The sequence below is a fragment of the Dictyostelium discoideum genome (assembly GCF_000004695.1).
Source record: "Dictyostelium discoideum AX4 chromosome 5 chromosome, whole genome shotgun sequence".
Classification (NCBI taxonomy): Eukaryota; Evosea; class Eumycetozoa; order Dictyosteliales; family Dictyosteliaceae; genus Dictyostelium; species Dictyostelium discoideum.
The window spans coordinates 3,937,054-3,952,229 of NC_007091.3; the positions used below are offsets into that span (position 1 = coordinate 3,937,054).

General features: G+C 21.0%; 7 protein-coding genes across 7 annotated transcripts in view; 3 read left to right on the forward strand and 4 right to left on the reverse strand.

Annotated features, from left to right (window-relative positions):
* The window catches only part of DDB_G0290305 (hypothetical protein), a gene marked incomplete at both ends in the record, with an annotated part of 1,716 nt that extends 812 nt beyond the window's left edge, over positions 1-904 (forward strand). The window contains one exon of the mRNA XM_630700.1: positions 1-904. This exon is cut by the window's left edge and continues 812 nt beyond it. Within this exon, the coding sequence (XP_635792.1) occupies positions 1-904 (904 nt within the window).
* Positions 905-1,531: 627 nt separating this feature from the next.
* Positions 1,532-3,003, forward strand: DDB_G0290307 (RNA-binding region RNP-1 domain-containing protein; the record flags this gene model as incomplete). The annotated part of the gene is made up of 2 exons (XM_630701.1): positions 1,532-2,447; positions 2,540-3,003. 2 exons carry the CDS (start codon positions 1,532-1,534, stop codon positions 3,001-3,003), a joined length of 1,380 nt encoding a protein of 459 aa, XP_635793.1.
* A 300-nt stretch (positions 3,004-3,303) lies between these two features.
* DDB_G0290309 (hypothetical protein) lies at positions 3,304-4,006 on the reverse strand (the record flags this gene model as incomplete). The annotated part of the gene is made up of 3 exons (XM_630702.1): positions 3,304-3,370; positions 3,476-3,731; positions 3,844-4,006. The coding sequence occupies 3 exons, from the start codon at positions 4,004-4,006 to the stop codon at positions 3,304-3,306; spliced, it is 486 nt and encodes a 161-aa protein (XP_635794.1).
* Positions 4,007-5,031: 1,025 nt separating this feature from the next.
* DDB_G0290311 (hypothetical protein) lies at positions 5,032-6,918 on the reverse strand (the record flags this gene model as incomplete). The annotated part of the gene is made up of 3 exons (XM_630703.1): positions 5,032-5,340; positions 5,446-6,197; positions 6,894-6,918. The coding sequence occupies 3 exons, from the start codon at positions 6,916-6,918 to the stop codon at positions 5,032-5,034; spliced, it is 1,086 nt and encodes a 361-aa protein (XP_635795.1).
* Positions 6,919-7,275: 357 nt separating this feature from the next.
* Positions 7,276-9,219, forward strand: DDB_G0290313 (hypothetical protein; the record flags this gene model as incomplete). The annotated part of the gene is made up of 4 exons (XM_630704.1): positions 7,276-7,581; positions 7,690-7,949; positions 8,038-8,778; positions 8,871-9,219. 4 exons carry the CDS (start codon positions 7,276-7,278, stop codon positions 9,217-9,219), a joined length of 1,656 nt encoding a protein of 551 aa, XP_635796.1.
* Positions 9,220-9,348: 129 nt separating this feature from the next.
* Positions 9,349-10,175, reverse strand: rpl23 (S60 ribosomal protein L23; the record flags this gene model as incomplete). Its single annotated transcript, XM_630705.1, has 4 exons — positions 9,349-9,542; positions 9,645-9,718; positions 9,787-9,919; positions 10,166-10,175. The coding sequence occupies 4 exons, from the start codon at positions 10,173-10,175 to the stop codon at positions 9,349-9,351; spliced, it is 411 nt and encodes a 136-aa protein (XP_635797.1).
* Positions 10,176-10,699: 524 nt separating this feature from the next.
* Positions 10,700-13,219, reverse strand: psiJ (PA14 domain-containing protein; the record flags this gene model as incomplete). Its single annotated transcript, XM_630706.1, has 4 exons — positions 10,700-12,112; positions 12,207-12,393; positions 12,477-12,975; positions 13,159-13,219. 4 exons carry the CDS (start codon positions 13,217-13,219, stop codon positions 10,700-10,702), a joined length of 2,160 nt encoding a protein of 719 aa, XP_635798.1.
* Between the last annotated feature and the right edge of the window lie 1,957 nt (positions 13,220-15,176).

Here is a 15,176-nt window from a genome sequence, read left to right on the forward strand (position 1 = left end):
TATTAAAAAAAGGTATGTGGAACTTGAAAAGGTCAATAAAGAATCAAAAGAAAATTATGAAAAATCAATTTTTGGATTCCATGAAGCAAGAATTGAAGAAATCAATAAATTAGTAATAAAATATAATGATTCACAAAAACAATTGGGAGAGGAAAAAATGAATGTAACCTTTTTAAAAAAAAAGATTGAAACATTAAAAAATGAAAATGAAAAATTATCAACAAATTGTGATACCACCACCACCGCCACCACCACACCATCATCATTATCATCTTCATCTTCATCTATATCCACATCACCATCACCCTCACCCTTACCATCGCCATCATCTAGTGTATGTATTCCTTCATTTGGATCAGTTCCTCAACAACAACAACAACAACAATTACAACAACAGCTTGAACTAAAATTACTACCATTGCAATCAAATGCATCATCAGCATCATCACCACCATCACCACCACTATTACCACCACCACAACTACCAAATTTCACAGTGTACTTGACAGATGATAGTTTGATGGAAAAAATGTGTGAATTGTTTCAAAAAGCCTTAAAAGATTGTTTGGTTGAAAAATTACCAAGTGATCCTACAGAATTTAAAAAGAATTCTCTTATACTATTTATAAAGAATATTGGTGGTGCTAGAGCTGATGTTAATGTAGATACTGAAAAAATCAAAGCCTTAATAAACTCTTATGGTATAGTTAAAGATTCAAACTCAAAGTATCCAATTGTCTACACTGTATGTGTTATGGGAAAAATTTCAAGTAACGTTTTCTCCAATGATATATGTGAATCAGTTTTAATAAATTACGTTTCACAAAGAAGAGGATTCAGTAAAACTTTAAACAAATCATCAATTCAAACAATTCAATCATTTATTAAAAAAGAAAAAAAATAAAAAAACCAACTTTTTTTTTTTTTTTTTGATTACCTTTTTTTTAATTTTTATTTTTATTTTTATTTTTTTATTTTTTTTTTTTTTTATTTTTTTATAAATTTAATAATAATAATATTAATAATAATATTTATTTTTTTTTTATTGTAATTACTTTTAATTAAAATAAAAAAAAAAAAAATAATAATATTAATAAATGATCGTTAAACAGTTTGGGTGATCGTAAAAAAATCGAAAACAAATTTTTTTTTTTTTTTTTTTTTTTTTTTTTTTTTTTTTTTCTCGAAGTCGCAACTTTTTTTTTTGAAAATTTTTTTTTTTTTTTTTTTTTTTCGAAACATGATAAAAACAAATCTTTGAATGGACTCTTTTTTTTCAATATTAAAAATAATTCTCGATTTCTAAGATTTGCCAAACATTATTGTAAAACAAAAAAAAAAAAAAAAAAAAAAAAAAAAATTAAAAATAATTAAAAAAATAATTAACACAAAAGGCAAATAATTAATTATTTTTTTTTTATTTATTTTATTTTAAAAAAAATAAAATAAAATAAAATAAAAAATAAAATAAAATAAAAAATAAAATTTTTTTTAAAAAAAAAAAAAACAAAATAAAAACAGAAAATAAAAAATGTCGACAACACCAAATTCGTCGCCAACTTCAAACATAAATACAGATACAGATATAGATACACAAAATACAAATACAAATACAAACACAAATACAGATATAGATACAAATACAAACACAAATACAAATACAAATACAAATACAGATACAGATTCAATTGAAGCCACAACAACCCCAACACCAATACCAACACCGGCAGTAGTAACTACACCACCACCACCAACAACAACAACAACAACAACAACAACAATGACACAAACATCAACATCAACAAGTAGTAATAGCGCAAATTCAGGTAATTTATTTATTAGTTTTTTACCAGCAACTTATACAAGTGATACATTACGTTCAATATTTTCAGCATTTGGAGAGATAGATAGTTGTAGAGTGATGGTAGATTTAAATACTGGATTAAGTAGAGGATTTGGTTTTGTAAAGTTTAAAGATGTTGCAAGTGCACAATATGCAATCAATTCAATGAATGGTGCAAAAGTTGAAAATAAAACACTTTTAGTTAGATTTGCAAACTCTGATCCAAATAGTAATAATACAAATAATAGTAATAATAATAATGATGATGATAATAATAATAATAATAATAATAATAATAGTAATAATAATAATACCAATAATATAGATGAACAGAAAATAAGTAATAACGTTTTCATTAGAGGATTACCAATAGAATTTGATAAAAATCAATTATCAGAATTGTTTTCAGCATATGGTGAAGTTGTAGAATCAAAACTGTTAATTGATATCACTACAAATGCAAGTAGAGGTCAAGGTTTAGTTAGATATATCGATACACAATCTGCAATCAATGCTGTTAAATCCTTAAATGGTTTCATTTTACAAGATCCTGAAAAACCTTTAATCGTAAGATTCGCTGATAATGAGGATGAAAAGAAACAAAGTAAGTAATAATAATAATAAATAAACTTACCTATTAATTAATATTGATATTCAATGAATGAATTAATTAAAAAATCAAATCATTTATTTTAGAAAGACAAAAATTACAACAAAAACAAGTTAGACAAAATATGAGATTTTCACCATACCCACAACAACAACAACAACAGCAACAACAACAACAGCAAATGATGAATTCATCAGGTGCAATGATGTATCCATTTTATCAAAATATGCCAACAATGAATAGTTTACCAAATTCAATGATTGGGTCTTCATCACAACCACCACCTGGTGGAAAGAATCCAGGAACTGATCCAACCAATTTATATGTTTACAATTTACCAAGTGATGCTGATGATTCACTTTTATATAGATTATTTTCACCTTGTGGCGCAATTGCAAGTGTTAAAATAGTTCGTGATCAAACCACTCAAGTTTGTAGAGGTTATGGTTTCGTTAGAATGGTTAGTTTGGCTGATTCCTATTCAGCTATTAATTCAATTAATGGTGTTCAAGTTGGTGGTAAAACAATTTCAGTTTCTTTTAAAAAATAATATTAAAAACTAAATAATAAAAAAAATAAAAAAAAAATAAAAGAAATAACAAATAATTAAATAATTAAATAATAATAATAAAAATAATAATAATAATAATAATAATAAAAATTAGAAAAAAAAAAAAAAAAAAAAAACTTAAAATATTTATTTAAAAAATAAAAAAATAAAAAATAAAAAATAAAAAATAAAATAAAAAACTATATATATGTAGTTTTCTAATAAAATAAATAAAACTACATATATGTAGTTTTCTAATAAAATATTTTTAAAAAAAAAATTTTTTATTTATTTATTTATTTATTGAATAATTTCTATTGCTTTTAATTTTAAAGTTGTTGGTGTAATTTCGTTTTTAAGAATGAAGCTTTTTTTTTTTCCAAATAAATAAATAAATAAATAAAAAAGGGTTAGTATTTTTAAAATTAAATATACATATATATTTATATTTATATTAAAAATATATATTTACCCAAAACTATACATTTGATTTGGATATATTATTTGATCTTCTTTAATTATTAAATCACCATTTGGGAATCTATCAACATTCCAAAAAGATGTAATACCATCTTTTAAATATAAGTTACATTCTGTTGAAATTCTAACATTTTTTAATTTATTTTTTGAATTATTAATAAAGGTAACATCGTATTGATATGATTTTACACCATTTTCATGAGTATTTACTGATACTTGATGATATGAAATTGGAATTTCGGCAATTCCTTATTATTTTTTTTTAAAAAAAAAAAAAAAATTTTAATAAAATTAATATGGTTTTGTAATTTCTTTTAAAAATTAATTATTAAATAAAAAAAAAAAATAATAATTACATACTTGAACAAGAATATTCTGTTGAATTTTGAATTACACAAGTTTGTTCAATATTGCAAACATTAGGAAATTCTATACAATTATTTGAAGCTGGTTGATTAATAGATACTTTCACAATAATTGAAATTATAACTACCACTAAAAAAGAATAAAATGTTTTTTTCATTTTTTTTTTTTTTTTTTTTTTTTTTTTATAAATCTAATTTTTTTATTTTTTTAAGTTTTCCAATTTAATTTTATTTATAAATAAAAATGATGTATGTTTTTTAAATTATTAAATTTATTTTATCTTTTTTTTTTTTTTTTTTTTTTTTTATTTTTTTAAATGTTTTTTTTATTTTTTAAAATAAATATAAATAAATAAATAAATTAATAATATTAAGCTGGATAAATATGGATCGTAAAAAAGTTTTCTTAAATTATTTTAAAAAAAAAAAAATATCCACCCACCCAATTATTTTTTTAACCAAAGCAGGAAAAAAAATAAAAAAAATAAAAAAAATAATATTTTATAAAATGTGTGTTAATCCAAATCTGTACTTTTAAATCTTTTTTTTTTTTTTTTTTGTGTTTGTCAGCAATCCAATTATATAATTCCCAATATCAAAAAAAAAAAAAAAAAAAAAAAAAATTAAAAATAAAATTTATTATTTCAATCGGATTAAAAAAAAAAAAAAACTAAACAATAATTATTATGTCATAACTATTAAAAATATTATTTCCAAATAAAAAAAATAAAATAAAATAGATATCAAAGATCTTAAAAAAACTTATTTTGGTTATTTTTACCAAATATAATAATTTTTATAATTATAATTTTTTAAAATTATTTTTTTTATTTATTTTTTTTTTTTTCCATTTACCGCTTAATAATTCATTTCTTAAAACCAAATCAATTTCCAATGAACTTTTATCTATTTTTAATTCATATTTATTACTAAATAATGATTGAACTTTTTTTTTATTTAAACTTTTTTTTTTTTTTTTTTTTATATAATAAATATTTATATAATAAAAAAAATAATAGAAAAAAAAAAAAATGGGAAAAATAAGTTATTTTAATACTGATTATCATATAATATAATATAAATAAAACTTTTTTTTTTTTTTTTTTTATTTTTCAATTTCTTTTTTTTTTTATTATATATTTTTTTTTTTTTTTTTATTTATCATTATTTTTTTTTTATTTATTTATTTAATATAAGCATAAAAACAATCATCAAAAATTAATTTAACAGTTTCATTATAATAATCTTCATCGAAATATTCTTGTAATTCATCTTTTGTTACCCATAAATAATCTTTAACGATCTTTGGATTAATTTGGAAATCACCACCAAAGTAATGAGCTCTATAGAAGAATTCTTTAATGCCTTGTGCTTTAATTAATTCTTGAATATCATCATCAACATTATATTTATAAACACCACATGGTGCTTGTGATGGAATGAAATATTTCCAATTTGATCCTAAACTATCTCTTAATGATCTTTCTGCACACTATTTTTTTTAAAAAAAAAAAATAAAAAAAAAAAAATAAAAAAATAAAAAATTAATATATATTATTATATATTATTATTATTATTATTATATTATTAAACATACATTTTTCATTGATTCACCATTAATCCAATTTGTTGAAGGGAATTGCCAATCATATCTTGAACCAGATTTATTAATGATGAGGTATAAAGATTTATCTAATTTTCTATCTAATGATTTTCTATCATTTTTGAGATCAGCTTCAGTTTCTCTTGGTTCTGGAGTATAGTTTGAGAAATCCTCTTCAAATTCATCTTGAAGGTTATCTTCATTCTTTTCACGTTGTTGCTCTTTAAATTCTGGTAAATCCTCAACAATTGAAACGAAACGAATTGGATCCCTACGAACGATCTCTTGTAAACGTTCATAAGTTTCCATATAGGTTTTCTCAATTTCGTTTGGTAGTGGATTAAGTGATGGGAATCTTTCAATGATGACACCAGAGGTGTATTTGTATTGGTCTTGGTATTTTGGGTTGGATGCTTTTGGTGTATTCAAAGCACGTTCTTCAACTCTTTTTCTGGCGAATTCCATATTTCTTGCGATTGAGGGATCCTCTTTTTGGATATCTGGATCTTGTAAATCAATGATTCTAGGTACTTTAAATTTCTCTAATAATTTCGATCCATTACTTCTTGAATCTTCTTTCTTTGAATTCTCAATTGCTCTCTTTTTTCTCTCTAATCTTTCTGCTTCTCTCTTATCTGAATGTGCAATAACTGCTGCAACTTTTGCCTCTTGTGTAGCAAATCCTCTTTTAAATAATTTTACATTTATATTATTATTATTTAATAATAAATTTTTTGATGTTTTTACTATATTTATATATATTTTTAATTTAATTTGATTTGATTAAAATTGGTAATTTCATTTGAAAAAAAAAAATAAAAAAATTAAAAAAATATAAGTATTTTTTTTTTTTTTTTTTTTTTAATAATTAAATTATATATACATATATGGTTTAAAATATATATATTTTTATAAAACCCCAAAAGGTTCCTTTTTTTTAATTTTCCCCCATTAATTTCCGTCCAAAAAAAAAAGTTAAAAAACCATTAAAAAACGGAAAAATTTTTTTTTTTTTTTTTTAATTTTTGGGGGTTTTTTAAAAAAAAAAAATTAAAAAATTAAAAATTAAAATTCCTTAAAATTTTCCTTGATTTTCCATAAATAAATTTTTTTTTTTTTTTTTTTTTTTTTTTTTTTTTAATAACTATTTTAATATTTTCATTTTTAAGATTTAACGGTTTTTACCTTTTTTTAAAATCTTTTTTTTGGTTTTATATCTTTTGGAAAAAAAAAAAAAAAAAAAAAAAAATTAATAAAAATAGTATATATTCGAGAAAAAAAAATATAAAAATAAAAAAAATAACTTAAACACATATATTTATTTTTATTTTTTTATTTTTATATTTTTTTATTTTATTTTTTTTTTTTTTTGTTTGGATCTGTTGGTGGGAGTGTGAGTTATTTATACTTTTTTATTTAAAATAATAAAAAAAAAAAAAAACAATTCCAACAACGACCCCTAATCATATTAATTTTTTTTTTATTTTTTTTATTTTTTGTATTTTTTTATATTTTTTCAAGAATTAATTATGTTAAATAAAAACAAATAACAATTGCTTTTTTTTAATTTTTTTTTTTTTTAATATTATTTTTTTATTTTTTTTATCACAATAAATTTTTTACGTAATAAACCTTCCCCAAAATTGGTTTATTAAATTATTATTTTTTATTTTTTAATTTTATTTTGTTTTTTTTTTTATAATTTCAATTATTATTTTTATTTTTTTTTTTATTTTTATAAATTTAATATTACCATATTTAATATTTATATATTTGTATTTATATAATTAAAATTTTAAATAATAATTAAAATTATAATATTAAATGAAATTTTTTAAAAATGTATCAATTATTTTAATTATATTAATTTTCAACTTAATTAATAATATAAATTCTATTGAAATTAATAATAGTAGTAATAACAATAATAATAAAAATGAATTATTAGAATTATCATCAAATTCAAATAGCCAAGAGAATATGGTTGAAGTTAATTTATCAATAAAATCATTATCATCTGTTGATTTATCAAATAAAATAATTAATTTATATTCAAAATTACCAAGGTATTCATTCAATGGTATAAAAGTTGATAATAATTTCTCACCAAAAAATAAAACATATATAGAGGTAATCATTTTAATTTTTAAAAATTAAAATTAATATTAATATTTATAATTTATTAATTATTTTTTTTTTTTTTTTTTTTTTTTTTTTTTTTTTTTTTTTTTAAATTAGTCAATTATTTTAACAGGTTCACCATTTGAATTAATTATTATAATTACAATTTTTACAAGTTTAATTTGTTTATTAATTAAACTATCTATAAAAATTCATAAATGGAGAAAGAATAAATCAAATAATTCCTATCATCTTTTATTAGGAAATCCAAATAGTAAATACCATTATAAAAATAATAATTATAATAATAATAACAAATCATCAATTAAATATATATGTTCAACTGTTATTACTTTAATTTTATTGTTATCAGTTTGGTAAATATTTAATTTATTAAATTTTTTTATTTATTATAAAATATAAAATTAAAATTTTAACACTTTTATTTTTTTTTTTAAAAAAAAGCTCATTTTTATTTATTTCAATATTTGTAAATAAAGATTTAGATCAATCAATAACAATATCAATTGATAATTTAGAATCACATCTTAAAAATAGAGTTGAAGTTGAAAATAGAATTGTTAAAGAATGTGAACCAATCACTTCAATACCATATGATGCAATGGAGATAGTATCAACTACCAAACAAATATTGAATGCTACCGAAGAGACAAAAGAGTATATACGTGAATATGAATATTACAGATACCAATTCATTTTCATATTGATTCTATCATTATTTGCTGTGATTTCATTAGGTTTATTATCAATTATAATTCGATTAAAATGGGTATTGGCTTTGTTCTTCATTATTGGTATTTTCATTACATGTATTGGTGTTTGGATCGTACCTTCAACTCATGTACCAATGGGTGTAGTTATCTCTGATATCTGTCCAAACATGGATACAATCATTAACCAATATGCACCAGAATCAATTAATCCATACATTTATTTCTTTTTAAATTGTACAGGAAAGGATGACTTTAATTTCATCTATGGTATGTTGGATGATAAAATTGAATCCACTCAAAATTCCCTAGAAAGAGCTAAATCACGTCATTATTCAAATTCAACTATCAGTAAAATTCAATCAAAATTAGATGACCTTGTTAATTTATCAAGAGATGCAAAAGATATTTTAAATTGTAAAATAACTCAAAATACTTTTAAATCAACAAAAGATATAATTTGTATTGATATAATGTAATTATAAATTTAAATTTAATTATATATATATTTTAATAAATAATAATATACTAACTCTTTTTTTTTTTTTTTTTTTTTTTTTTATATAGAAATTCTTCATTCATTTTATCAATTTTATTTACTATAATTGGTTTATTATTATCAATTGCATTTATTACATCAATGGTAATTTATTCAAAACCTAAAAAACAAAATAGAAATAATTTTGACAGTAAGAAACAATTTGATTCTCCAAAAAAGACAAGAATGATTAAATCAAAAAATATCAATATTAATGGTGCTAATGATGAGGATGATGATGATTTTGAAAGAGATGATTCTTTAACACCACTTTTATCATCATCAGAATCTTTATTAAATAGTTACTATGATGATGATACTGTAGTTTCAAATATTTCTTCACCATTCTCTTCACCTTCAAATAGATATATAATTTAATAGATAAAATAATAATAAATAAATTAATTTAAACTTAAAATAAAAATAGTAATAAAATAATAAAAGTCGGTATTTATAGTTTTAATTTTTTTTTTTTTTTTATATTGTTTTAACTTTATGTGTATTTATTTAAACAATGGTACCGGCATTGGTGGCAACCTTTGGCCATAAATCGGAGCATTCCTTGGCGACTGGTCCGAGAATGTTACCTTTGACTTCACCTTTTGGATTACACATAACACCAGCGTTATCTTCGAAATAGATGTAAACACCATCCTTTCTCTTCCAGTGTTTTCTTTGTCTGACAACTAAACCAGTGCAAACTAAAATTATTTTTAAAAAAAAATGAAAAATTACTATTAATATCCATTGTATTTCCTCGTTCTAAATAAAAACTTTAAAACTATGCTAAAAAATCTAAATACCTTTCTTTCTTAATTCTGGTTTACCCTTTTTGACGGTAGCCATGACCATATCACCAACACCTGCGGATGGTAATCTAAAATTTTGGTTAGTTTTTGTTTCATTTGTTCATATTATTGTTGTTTGTTTTATTATATTACATACCTATTTAAACGACCTTTGATACCTTTGACGGCAATGACGTATAAATTTTTGGCACCAGAATTATCAGCACTGTTCATGACAGCACCAACTGGAAGACCGAGTGATACTCTGTAGTTACTACCGACGGCTTGTGCTATTATTTTGAATAGATGTTAGTCATAGGTTCGTGATATTATTGAGGATTGAATATAGATTGTGATGAATGATTGATTGATTGTTGATAATTGATTCATGATATATGATGATTCTATTATTATTTTCACTGCTATTGTTCATCTTTAATCCAATCATTCATCATTCATCATTATCATCCAATATAAAAAAGAAAAAGGATAGAGCATGGATTAAAATATAAAAAAAGAGATAAAGTTGCCCCTACCTTTTGACATTATTTATGTATACAACGAAAACTGATAACAAACAAAAAAAACAAAACCTAAAAAAAAAAAAAAAAAATTGAACCGAGGGAAAATTTTTTGTGTGGAATTTTTCAATTTTTTTTTTTTTTTCAAGATAACGAACAAATTTTCTATACTCGATTTTTTTTTTTATTTTTATTTTTTTTTTTTAATTAATTTTTTTTAATTTTGGTTTTTTTTTTTTTTTTTTAAATTTCAATGCCAAACTTAGGTTTTTTTTTTTTTTTTTTTTTTTTTTTTTTTTTTCAATAAAAACTATTATTTATTTTCCTTTTTTATTATTATTATTATTATTGTTTTTTTTATTTTTATTTTTAAAATATCATATTTAATATCTCTAAAATTTCAGTTTTTTATTTATTTTTTTTTATTTTTTTATTATTATTATTATTATTATTATTACTATTGTTTTAATTGTATTCAAAAATAAATCATAAGTAATCGATTGATTGTATTTCCAACACTTTATTATTATTATTATTATTTTTTTTTTTTTATGTTGGAGGAGCTTCCCAAAGTGGATTTGTACCTTGATGTGGTGATGGTTCATATAATGGATTTACAGATGAGGTTGCCATCTGATTATTTTTCAAAGACATCCAATGATTATAACCAGCTTTAGCACCAAATAAAGCTAAACCAAGTGCAACGGCACCACCAACAACTACACCAGCAATTGCAGCACCACCAATAACACCTGCTTTTACAGCCACAGATTGACATCTGAATGGAAGTGGATCGAAATCTTTAAATGTACATTTTTTAGTTGAGTTATCACAAATACCATATTGACAATGAGGATCATCAGGTATACAAACTTTATCATATTGATTACAACCACCATAACCTACATCACATTGAGCCACTAAACAAAATGCACTTGATGGACAGACTATTGGTGATTCAATACAACCTTTATTCGAATCACAACTTGCAACCATACAAACTGAACTTGATTCACAAGTGATATTACTATGAACGCAGCCAATATCAACTTTACAAAAATCATTTGTACATTTATTTCCATCATCACAATTCTTTTTAGTGTGAATACATGTGCCATCCAATGAGCAACTATCGTCACTGCATATGTTATTGTCATTACAATTATCGGTGACAATGCATTTACCAGTGACCATATCACATTGTGGTTTGTTACAAGCATCTTTAATCTCACAAACCACTGGTAAGTTTGAACATTTTCCAGTGGCTGGATCACAAATATCATTGGTACAGAGATTGCCATCATCACAATCCACCAATTTAATTTCATTACATGTGGAATTATCATAAGGATTACACTCTGTACGCACACAAAGATTACTTTCATCAGTGGCACAGAGTGTTTCATTACATGGTTGACAGTCTTTTACCCTATCGAAAAAGCATTCACCAGTGATACTTGAACAACTATCAATTGTACAATAATCCTTATCTGAGCATTGTTTCTTTAAATGTGAACAACCATTACCTTCGATACAAGTACTAATTATACATTTATCTGGTATATCACATAACCTATTAACTGTGCAAGTACCATTTACACATGGAAGTTCATAACATGTTGGATCAGAGAATGCCTCAGAGTAACATTTTTTTTCAACTTCATAACAACCTCCCAATTCTTCACTACAAACTTTCTTTTCACAACTATTAGTATATGCACATGGATCAACATTCTCTCTTGGTTCACAAGTTTTTGAAATTGCATTACATTCATAACTTGTACACATTGTATCCAATAATGTACAATTTGGTTCTTTCATAATACAATTATATTTCCATTCTTTTGTACCAATATTTGGTGGTGGACATTCCCAACTACCACATGGTGATAAACTTCCAGTACATTGTGAAACATCACAACATTTTCCAGTACCTTCACAAACTCCACAATAATCTTTCCACTTTTTTCAAATTAATTAAAAAAAAAAAAAAAAAAAAAAAAAAAAAATTAATAAAATTTAATTAATTAAATACAAATATTATTATTATACTTACTTTGCATTCTAAATCAATACTTGTTGAAATATGAATATAAGATTCAGTTGTATGTCTTTCACAATAAAAGAAATCAAAATTATAACTTTTACCTTTTATTAAACCAAGTTTATCAAGATCAACACTTGCTGATTCTGCTGTATGTGGTGCACCCAAATCAATTACTAAATCATCATTAATAAATACCCTTAATTATTATTATTAAATTATTAATTAGTATAAAATAAAAATTAAATTAAATAAATAATAACAACGACAACAACAACTTACCAAACATCATCATCACCTTTAAAATTAAATTCTTCACCACCAATATAAAAGAAAGAAGCATGCATTTCTAAACAAAAATGGTAATTATGGGCAAATTTATCTTTTGACATATAATTTGGTTCATTAATTTTTTTACCTTTATAATTTGGATCTTTAAAACCTAAATCATCAATTGGAAAGAATGATGGAGTTTCATAATAGAATACTCTTGGATCAGTTTGGTTTTGTTTAAATACTAATTTACTTAATACTGGTACATTTACACCTGGAACATCATGAAACCAGCTATGAAATGTACTTTGATTATGAACTACGAAATTATATGCATCATTTGATGGAGCATGATTATCACCACAACAATAGACTGGTGATCTATCACTATGATTAAGTTTAGATTTTACAATTCCTTTAACTAATGTATTATTATTTTTAATTTCAAAATCTGGATTTGTCATTGGTGATAAATCCCTAATTGTAACTGGGAATATTTTATCATCACCTTTTTTTTTTAAAAAAAAAAAATTAAAATTTTAAAATTAGTTTAATTTATTTTTATTTTTTTAGATATTATTATTTTAAAGTAAATCTTTAAAAAAAAAAAAAAAAAAAAAATATATATATCTTTTTTTTTATTATATTATTGTTATAAAAAATTTATTAGATTTAAAAATTTAAACATTACCATTTAAAAAAGATATAAATAAGCTAAAAAGGATTAATCCTTTTAATAGATTGGATACCATCTTTTCTTTTTTTTTTTTATTTTTTATTTTTTTTTTTTTTATCTTTTTATAGTTTTTTTTTTTTTTTTTTTTTATTGTTATTTTTTAATTTTATGAAAAGGGTATAATTTTTTTAATTTTTATTTAAAATATTTTATTTTAATATATTTAATTTGTTGGTGAGTATGTATATATTTATATTATTTTAAACAAATAATAAATAATTTTAAATAAATCAGCTTTTTATTTGATATTTTTATTTTTTCCTTTTTTTAATATTTATTTTTATTCTTATTTTTTTTATTTTATTTTTATTATTTTTAAATAATGTACATATATATATATTTTGAAAATTTATGTATATATAATTATATAAATAAGGGTATATTTATTTAATCAAATAAAATAAAAATCGTATTTATAAATTACCATTTTGTGTGATTGTTAATGTTGCTATTTTTAATTTTGGGGGTTACTTTGGTGTGGGATGTGTGGTGAATGTGGTTATTTTGTCATAAAGGGTAATGTTTCTTAAATCAAAATAAAAAGACATAAATAAAGAATTGTTGAAAAGCTTTGTTTTTTTTTTTTTTCAAATTTTAAATAAATCTATTAAAAAAGTTTGGTATATTTGTGTGTGTTAGTGGTTTTTTTTTATTTTTTTTATTTTTATTTTTATTTTTCTATTAAATTATTATTATTTATTATTTATTATTTTAAAATTTTCGTAAATTTAATTTTTATCTAATGCAGTTAAAATTATTTAAACCAAACAAATTCAAATTAAAAAAAAAAAATAAAAAAAAAAACATGACCTTTTTTTTTTTTTAAAATATTATTTTCAGTATTAAACATTACATTTTACCCTTCCCAATTTTTAATTGTTTTTTTTTTCCAAAATTGGATATTATTTTTATAATTTTGTATTTTGGCACTATTGTTTTTTGAAAAATATCTTTAAAATCATTTTTTTAGGTACAAAAACATTAAACCCCATACAAAATTCAAACAAAAATAAAAAAAAAAAAAAAATAATAAACAGTGTTATTTTTGTTTTTTTTATACCCCCCACCTTAGTTTATTTGATTTTATTATAATGGTAATAAAATTTTGAATAATTGGTATTAATAACAAAATTCTTTTTTTTTTTTTTTTAACCGTTATTTGTAAATAACCAAAAAAAGTTAGTATTTTTTATTGACTAATAAAAAAAAAAAAATACATATATTCCTTTTGCTTAAATAAAAAAGATTTAAGTTCAAAAAAAAAAAAAAATAATACTATTAAATAAATTTTTTAAAAGGAATTTTTTTTTTTTTTTTTTTTTTTTTTTTTTTTTTTTTTTTTCACAAGTTAAATACCATATCTACAAGTAATTTTATACTCTTTATTTTAATAGGTCTTTTCTATGAAAGTATTTTTTTTTATTATTTTTTTTTATTAATTATAAAAGATGAAATATCCACAATATATATTTTGGAATTGAGACAAAGGAAAATTATAAGAATTTATAATAATAAACTTAAATAGAAATAATAAATCTATATAAAATATTACCAAATTTAACAATTTTCAAACTAAATAAAAATAATAATGAAAATTTTAATTGTTTTCATTAATAATAAAATTAAAATAAAAATAAAAATTTAAAAATATATAATTAATAAACCTTTTATTTATAAAATCTTTAATTTATTTATTTATTTTTTTTTTTCTTTAAATTAAAATGGGGAGTTGGTTGAGGAATACCATTATGCCTCAACCAACAAATTTTGTTTTTTTGCGGTTGCTAATAATCAAAGTATGGATACGTCTTGCACTAAATAAAGTGATTGCGACTATCCATTTGGATTTGGTTTTTGTTTTAAAAAAAAATAATACTTTTTTTTTTGTGTTTCTGAAGTTTAAATTTATAATAGTTTTTTGATAAATAATGGTCAATTTCACCCACATTATTATGGGACAGCGATTCTTAAAT